At 34.9% G+C, this 9,708-nt stretch overlaps 1 protein-coding gene across 1 annotated transcript in view; it reads left to right on the forward strand.

Moving 5' to 3' along the window:
- The first annotated feature begins 5 nt into the window (after window positions 1–5).
- The window catches only part of LOC132559227 (protein Aster-B-like), a 59,368-nt gene continuing 49,665 nt past the window's right edge, over window positions 6–9,708 (forward strand). Inside the window, exons 1-3 of the mRNA XM_060223846.1 lie at window positions 6–253; window positions 7,992–8,096; window positions 8,769–9,375. Of these exons, the coding sequence (XP_060079829.1) occupies window positions 6–253; window positions 7,992–8,096; window positions 8,769–9,375 (960 nt within the window). The remainder of the gene's footprint in view (window positions 254–7,991; window positions 8,097–8,768; window positions 9,376–9,708) is intronic.

Here is a 9,708-nt window from a genome sequence, read left to right on the forward strand (position 1 = left end):
ATAGCATGCTCAAGCCACTTGAAAATATTGACGGTAGAGACGATTCACTCAATACGCATGAAGGAAACGGCGATTCTATAAGCGGAAATAATCAACATAGCTTCAGTTGTGACAGCAACGTCAATCGGGAGACGAAACAAAATTTTGTCAATGGATCAAACAACAACAACAACGATGAAGATGTAGCATCAACATTATCCGTGACCGGTGCAATCAATACTCTTCTTCGTCGGTCACCTCAACCTTCTTTAAAGTAAGGACCGATACCTATGCTTTGTTTTCAGTAGTCAGCTGATTTGTGTTGTTGTAAAGTGTTGTAAACACTTGACAGATGCACGGTAGCTTGTTCATGTGTTTGGATGTGATTTTTATAGCATCTGGCTCGACTGCACATTCTGCTGTTCTTTACTTGCTATCAAGTGACCTAAACTCTTGTTGTATATGATTATAAGCTGTCAAATTAATGATCTAATTCAATTAACTTTATAGATTTGTATTTCTAAAAGAAAATAATATATATATTCAAATGAAATGATACACTTCTTAATTTTTGAAAACCACATTCAGCTATGTACGGTATCAAACATACAAAAAACAGTTAAGTAGTAACAGAAGTGTTAATTACATATAAAGACACTAGCTGTAGTCAGATTATGAAAATATTTGACATGCTAAAGTTTTTCAATAATGGTAAAGATGATTTATTTGATATCCTTGAAGGAAATTGGTTATTGAATCTTTATTGTAGAAATCTATATTAACAATCAGCATCTTATTTAGTTGGCTTACAGTTGAAAGTGTAGGAACCAAGAAATCTTTGTGAAATTACAGCATTTTAAAGTAAGACTGTAGTGACAGGAAATGGGTTAGGGTTTAAAAGTCCATATTCTGGCACAAATAATTACTGATGATTTTAGTCAGCTGGGTGGTCATGAATTGTCAAGATTTAGATTTCATTTGGTTTTGTTTTTTTTAACATTATTGTTAGCAATGATGTTATCACCATGTGTCTGGTCATACCTAAACAGACTAATAAGATGTGGGGCTAAGATCCTGTAGTATCCTAACCTCTGCTAACACCTCGGATTATCTTATTGCATCTTATATATCCCTAGACTAAGATACCCCAATCTTGCTTAGTTACAGGTAATAGATTTTTTTTCTTGCATCTAATACTCTAAAAATTATTCAATATTTCATCAGAGTTTGACATATCCCGTGGGAGCCTCAAACTATCCTCACAGTCTCTTCACTTTTAAACAACATTGGATAGTGATGCAAAAACCATGTAGGCCACAAATAAAATACTTCAATACCTGTCGCATTTTCTATTTTATTTTAAATATGATTCAGTAAATAGAATATCATTAAAATTTTTAACAACGACATAACCTACATTTTTGTTGAAATGCACGGGTGTAGGTGCCACCAACACATGAATGAATACACCAATGTGTAAACATTTCCACGAAAACGCATGTGAGGTTACTAGACAGATCGGGTGGGATAGGAAAATCTCAGAGGAGATATCCCTGTCTGAAGTGTGAGAAAAATACTTCCTATATTACAAAACTCAAGAAACCGAAGAAAATTCATATTTATGTTCAAGACTTGCCAGTCATGATCATTGATATATGATTGTGTAAAAACAGATATAATGAATCAATTCCTACCATGATTATATAGTACAGCAACATTTCCCACAATGCTTGCTGTATAGGGGTGTTTGACTGGTTTAGGCATCTGGCTATCTTTATCACTCAAGGTGCTGTCACCTCTGGGTCATGGGTTTTAAACCTACTCCGGGTGTTGTCCACCTGTGGGTCAAGGGTTTGAGACCTACTCAAGGTGCTCTCACCTGTGGGTCATGGGTTTTAGACCTACTCGAGGTAGTGTCCACCTGTAGGTCACAGGTTTTGAGACCTACTCGAGGTAGTGTCCACCTGTGGGTCACAGGTTTGAGACCTACTCAAGGTGCTCTCACCTGTGGGTCACAGGTTTGAGACCTACTCAAGGTGCTGTCCACCTGTGGGTCACAGGTTTTAGACCTACTTGAGGTACTGTCCACAGGTTGGTAGTTTTTTTGTTGGAACATTTGCTTTTGGTCACCACCCAAGCTGTTATGTTCTTAACTGACTGTGGCTGTTAATGGAGTATAAAAACTTAACTTACTATATATCGTCCATGTGTAAATTGTTCATCTCAACATTCTTGAGTTTTGTTGTTTTTTACTGAAAAAGTTCAATAAAACACTGTTACTTTATACCTGTTAATGGCATAATTATAATTATTGATGTAAAAAATATAGTTTTCATCATTTAAAGAAAACTTTAATGTAAATCCATAGTGACATATATGTCTGCTGTGCATAAAGTTTTCTACATGGATACATGTGGTCCTGGTAACAACATCTAGCAGAAAAAAGACAGTTAAGCTTTATAGAGCTGTCTTGTTGACAATATTTGATAAAACAATTTACCTGTTAATTTCTTGATTTGTTGCTCAGGTAACATCAGAAGTTGATATAATGATTATGTAACATATTATAAAGTTTATAACAATAGAATATATCTGAACAATCATGGGTTCCACTGCTCATCATGTTACAATTTAACGATGTGTAACCTCGAGGTCAGATGATGTTGTCTGCAGGATGTTTACCGAGCTATCGGGTACCACAGTGTACCCTGGGATAGATTGTACTATAGGTATACGGTACATATTTATTTACCTTATTTGTCTTTCAGCAATAAGTCACAATGATAAACTTTCATTGTATATAAACCAACTTTAAACTCAATTTAAACATTTTGAATATTTGAAATGTTTTTACTTTTAAATGGTACAACTAAAATTTCCTGGACTTGTGGTTGTGTTATGTACAGTTACATGTATCACATCTGTAAATCTGTAACACAGGAGCTCTGATCAGGTGTTACATTTACATATTTTACATCTCTGATCTTCTCCTAAAAAAGGATTAAAACTAAGATGTCCAACACCATCTGTCCTTCTGTCCAACACCATCTGTCCTTCTGTCCAACTATCTGTCTGTCTGTTCTCTGCAGGAGATTCATTTGTGAAGAAACTTATTATTAGAATTAACGGCTGGTAGAGATGTTCATTCAGGTTCAAACCTACAGGTAATGTAATGATCACATGACGGTCATCCGATCTTATACAATCTATGTATATTTACATTTCACAACCTGCTTGTGTATCATATTAGAGCTATCTATATATATAGGTATGTCTAGCTACTTAATGTATCTGTTTATACATGTAGGGATCACACATATATATGTGTGTTAATTTATACCTATGTTATTGTGAATAAGATGATAGCTATAGATTAAGTGAGCAGTGTAAGTTAACAAGTACCTGTCACTAATTTTTTATCTGTTCCATTTATATAAAAATGTATAATTTAGGTTTGTGTCTGGGAAATGGATTTCTATATACATATATGTGAGGTGAACACTATGCTTTATGTACCTGTATTTTACAATTATCCACAAACCTAAAGATCTTATGTACGTGCAGACATATCTTTGGTTGATGTCTGTACAATGTTTGCTGATGGTACTTCTGTGATTTCCAGGCTTAGGTAAGTACTGATGACTTCTTGTTATAGCTATATATAGGTCATCCAACCTTAAAGGTCAAGGTGACTGAAGTTGCTATGGTGTTCCATCTGTTATTCTACATCATCCATCAACCTCTTTGACTTTTCAGCATTTATTTTAAAATTAGTAGATTTTAAAAACATAAAACTGTGGTTTAAGCATGACTGTTCATCATTGTGAAATTTAGACGTCAGGGTATCAAAATGAGCAATGGAAGGAGACCAAAGAAGGAAAGTAATCAGAATAGAAATAAAGATATATACTTCTAACATTGATATCAGGGATGTTCCAGATTTTGGTCGAGAGGTGAAGGAGTTTCAGAGTAGGGTCAGGTTATGAGAAACAGACAAAAGTCTTTAGACTATGTAACTCCACAGAGAATTGACATAAGCTAGATATTACTTCATCCCTTGTATGTTAACTCATTAGTAGAAGTTGGTCATAGCATCAAGCTTGGACTGCCTATTTTAGTCACAGAGATGAAAACCCTTAACCAGTAACTAACCAAGTGTATTTCAGTCACAGAGATGAAAACCCTTAACCAGTAACTAACCAAGTGTATTTCAGTCACAGAGATGAAAATCCTTAACCAGTAACTAACCAAGTGTATTTCAGTCACAGAGATGAAAACCCTTAACCAGTAACTAACCAAGTGTATTTCAGTCACAGAGATGAAAACCCTTAACCAGTAACTAACCAAGTGTATTTCAGTCACAGAGATGAAAATCCTGTAACTAAACAACTGAATCAACAACCAAGCCAATTGTATACCTGAATAAAAACTGTTTAAACAACAAGTTCAATTCCAGGTGCTGTGTGTCACTATGGTAACATTAAAAACTAAAACCTTAATCTCATTGACCAATCCTTACCAATATATAATAAGCTTAGGAGACAGGAAACTCAGTGTATACATACAACAGATAGGGAAACTGTGTATATAATACAAGCTTAATCATTTGTCATTACAATGCTTGATGTTTGAGGACATAGCAGATGCAGGATTAACAAAGAGAATTTTCTTCATTCTTTTACATGTCTGAGGTGGTATCATTTTTCTGATTTGTTTAAATATTTGTTTTATTGATGTTTCCTCCATGTTGCCCATGTCAGCAAATTTCATCAAGAAGTTGGTCAGGTAAATAAACCATTTATTAGAATCCTACTTTGTACTTGATAAACCATAATTAGAATCATCTGTCACATGATATAACAGACACAGTATAAACTCTGTGTCACATGATATTACAGACACAGTATAAACCCTGTGTCACATGATATTACAGACACGGTATAAACCCTGTCACATGATATAACAGACACGGTATAAACCCTGTGTCACATGATATTACAGACACAGTATGAACCTTGTGTCACATGATATTACAGACACAGTATAAACCCTGTGTCACATGATATTACAGACACAGTATAAACCCTGTGTCACATGATATTACAGACACAGTATAAACCTTGTGTCACATGATATTACAGACACAGTATAAACCTTGTGTCATGATATTACAGACACAGAATAAACCTTGTGTCACATGATATTACATAGTATAAACCCTGTGTCACATGATATTACAGACACAGTATAAACCTTGTGTCACATGATATTACAGACACAGTATAAACCTTGTGTCACATGATATTACAGACACAGTATAAACCTTGTGTCACATGATATAACAGACACAGTATAAACCCTGTCACATGATATAACAGACACAGTATAAACCTTGTGTCACATGATATAACAGACACAATATAAACCTTGTGTCACATGATATTACAGACACAGTATAAACCTTGTGTCACATGATATTACAGACACAATATAAACCCTGTGTCACATGATATAACAGACACAGTATAAACCCTGTCACATGATATAACAGACACAGTATAAACATTGTGTCACATGATATAACAGACACAATATAAACCCTGTGTCACATAATATTACAGACACAGTATAAACCTTGTGTCACATGATATTACAGACTCAGTGTAAACCCTGTGTCACATAATATTACAGACACAGTATAAACCCTGTGTCACATGATATTACAGACACAGTATAAACCCTGTGTCACATGATATTACAGACACACTGTAAACCTTGTGTCACATGATATTACAGACACAGTATAAACCCTGTGTCACATGATATTACATAGTATAAACCCTGTGTCACATGATATTATAGACACAGTATAAACCCTGTGTCACATGATATTACAGACACACTGTAAACCCTGTGTCACATGATATTACAGACACAGTATAAACCCTGTGTCACATGATATAACAGAGACACTGTAAACCCTGTGTCACATGATATTACAGACATAGTATAAACCCTGTGTCACATGATATTACACACTGTAAACCCTGTGTCACGTGATGTTACAGACACACTGTAAACCCTGTGTCACATGATATTACACACTGTAAACCCTGTGTCACATGATGTTACAGACACAATGCTAACCTTGTGTGACATAATTTTCACAGAAATCTTATACAAGTTTCTGTCTCTTCTTTAAAAACGTTCTTGAAATCTATCCTACTTCATGTGTTTGTATTTTTAAGAATTCGTGAAAAAGATAAATAGTTTTATAAAATGTATTAAAAAATAAATCATTAATGAATATGTTATGTGTCTTGAAAGAAATGATATTCACTTTGTATTTGTTTTCAGTAGATGAGCAGATATCCATGATTTAAATATTTTGATAATTATTTCAGTTGTGATATGTCATTTGCTATTGCTTTTTGGAGCCTGAGGAAAAATAGATTTTTGAGCATAATTTGTTAAATTTCCATTGGAAATATTTCAACCTTGGTTAGATTTATGAGTGAAGGATGTTGGCTTGATGGTATGCCCATATTGATCCTAACTGATCCCCCAGGGGCTGATCGGCGGGGCCAAATGTGGTCAAATTGACTCAAACATCTCAACTCCCAGATAAGGTAGAATCAAAAACTCTTCATGAATGGAAGCATCTTCTGGTGCTTTACCAAAATTGTGAATTTCACGGCCCTAGGCCTCATATTTGTATGTAGGGATAGGGGTAAAGTATAGAAATATCTCAGATTTGGTTAGATTTTTGAGTGAAGGATGACGGCTTGATGGTATGCCCAAATTGATCCTGGTTGACCCAAAAAGAGCTCAGGTTAAGGGTCAAACATGTTCAAATTGACTTAAATTTGGAATATCTTCTCCTCAATATTCAGGTATGGTAGAATGCATAGTATAAATGGAAGCATGAAGGGTGCTTTAATTACCAAAATGAGTCTCATATTTCTTCCTGCGGAGAAAGTTTGTCTTAAACTTTTCTGTAATTTTCTTTGAAAAATTGCATTTTTAAGCATAAGGTTGGTTGTTTAGATATAACTTTTTTAGAATTATTAGTAAAGGATGACAGTTTTGATAGTATGCATGTATTGACATGTAACAGCATGTTTGTTCAAGAAGTAAAACAGGTGTTTTTTCCCCTCATCTTATATCCACATATATTTACAAAATATGTGTCTAACTATTTTTAACGAAATGTAAGTCTGACAGTGTCTGGCTATTGAATTAACATTTAAGTGTTCTGATTTGATTTTGTAGAAAAAGATAATTAAGATAAATCAATATGGCTTCAATCATTCTTTGATTAATCAATCAAAACAACTATGAATAGTTATTGTAAACAAGAGGACAACACTACAAAATACAGTGGTTCCCTGATAATCTGGACGCTGGATTACTCATAACTTACATGAATGTGGCTGGGAACAAAGGTTTCACATTGTCAGGGGTTCACTGTACATGTCATATTGTAAGTAACACATGTTTGTATCACCCATGAATACAAAATGGTGATCAACTGTACGGAAAAGTCAGAACCTTTGACTTTTTTGATCAAATGTACAGGAAAATTCAGAACCTTTGACTTTGTTCATCAGATGTACAGGAAAATTCAGAACCTTTGACTTTGTTCATCAGATGTACAGGAAAATTCAGAATCTTTGACTTTGTTCATCAGATGTACGGAAAAAGTCAGAATCGTTGACTTTGTTGTACACAAGGCACAACACTCAAAGGACGTTAACATTATATACAAAATGTGCACACAGAGTTGATGTAAGGATTAAGTGCCAATATTTATACAATGATGTTGAACAGGCTAAATTTAGTCATGACAAAATTCAACATTTCATTTTGGCCAAAAAATAGCAAATTTTTAAGACAATAATACCCCTATTTATGCTGTGTTTGACATGCACTTATAAAGTGATTATCAGTTTTATTTCAGAAGACATAATATTGATGCTTTAAACTAACCTCAATACATAAATGTGTTTCAGACGGAAGGCTGGCGAGATCTCTCCAGTCAACGTTGCCTCAAGTCAGGAGTCCTCAACGAGCTCAGAACCTTTCATCAATATTGAAATGAACTGTGATTCTCCGGGGTAAGTTTAAACAGGGTTGACACTTACTTTGTGACCTTTCTGTGGTGTGTCTTGTTTAATTTTTCGCAAACATTGTCTCTGGCTGACTTAGTTGTTTGTAAGACCCTGTAATCTGACCTAGAACGTTACCTTGTAAAAACACCAACTTGGCTGCTATGCTGTTGTTTTTATATTCTGTATCATTTTTCAATAAAATTAAACAAGAAGTGGTTTAAGATTGTATTTACTTATATTGAAATTTGAAACCGAAAAATGATGTAAAGAATAGACAATATTACCGATGTTATTATTATGTTTATAAACTTTTGACAGAGACTTCAATGTAAGGTACATTTATCGGAATATAAATAAACAGGGGAACAGTACAGACCTTTTGGGCCTCTTTGTTCATTTAATTCTAATCTGATACATCTGAGTCTTCAGGGTAAATGGGAAGATATACATAGTATCTTGTATTAAATAAAAATAAATTTTAGCTCTCAAAATGTATCATTTGGACTTAAAATTAGATTAGGTCTGAATTTTTAGACGGCTGAAATTACAAAAATAGATGTTGCCTTTAGAGCCTTTTATGGCTTGTTTCATTGGTTAATGATAAAACAGATTTTACTTCATTAAATGACCCTATGTAGCCTAGTTTTATTTTCTTACTTCTTAAAGAATATTTTACAGGAGGAATTGCAGTCCGGTTTACAGACGAACCAGTTCTCCTGTCGTTAAAGATGTTGAACACAGATCCACACCCAGCTGTCTATCCGACATGCATCTTGAAAATAACATCGCAACAGACCACAATAAAACATCAAATTCTCTTGACCACAATATACCCTCAGACTCCAGGAGTTTTGAGTCCAGGAAATCTCAAATTGAGACTCCATCGGAAACATCTTTGTTTGGCAACAGTTTATCATCTTCCAAGATGACTCCAAAGGTCACAGTATCATCGGCAAGTTCAAAGGTCACAAGTTCACCAAGCATGTGCAATGATAAGTTGTCAGTTGCGAAATCCGATATTGAAAGGTCCTCATCTTTAAAAGGCTTAGAGAGGGCTTCTGACTCAGGAAGTCGGAGCAGTGCCGAATTTACACGTGCTCATTCGCGTGAAAGGTCATTTGAGAAGTCATTAGACAACATAATGGACAAGTGTTCAGAAAAATCATTGGATCTGAATCTGAGTGTGGAATGTAAAAACGGAACTCTCAGTGATAAAACTTCTGTGGATGAATCTAATGTCAGTAAAAAAAGTGACAAGAAAAAGAAAACCGCACCGTGGTACACGGTAAGCTTAGTGTTCATGTTTTTATTGATGCTTTAAATTTTTTCATTTTATTATAATTGTTTTGTTGTGAATGAAAGTGACAAACTGACATGGCTCGTGTTAACTCCCGTTGAAGATGACATCTCGTCCCTCTTCATCTCCTCTTTCTCCATCTCCTCACTCTCCATCTCCTCCCTCTCCATCTCCTCTTTCTCCATCTCCTCACTATCCATCTCCTCCCTCTCCATCTCCTCTTTCTCCATCTCCTCCCTCTCCATCTCCTCCCTCTGCATCTCCACCCTCTCCATCTCCTCTTTCTCCATCTCCACCCTCTCCATTTCATCTTTCTCCATC

This window comes from Ylistrum balloti, unplaced genomic scaffold (assembly GCF_031769215.1).
Source record: "Ylistrum balloti isolate Yb309-2 unplaced genomic scaffold, AGI_CSIRO_Ybal_v1 Utg370878, whole genome shotgun sequence".
NCBI classification, from domain to species: Eukaryota; Metazoa; Mollusca; class Bivalvia; order Pectinida; family Pectinidae; genus Ylistrum; species Ylistrum balloti.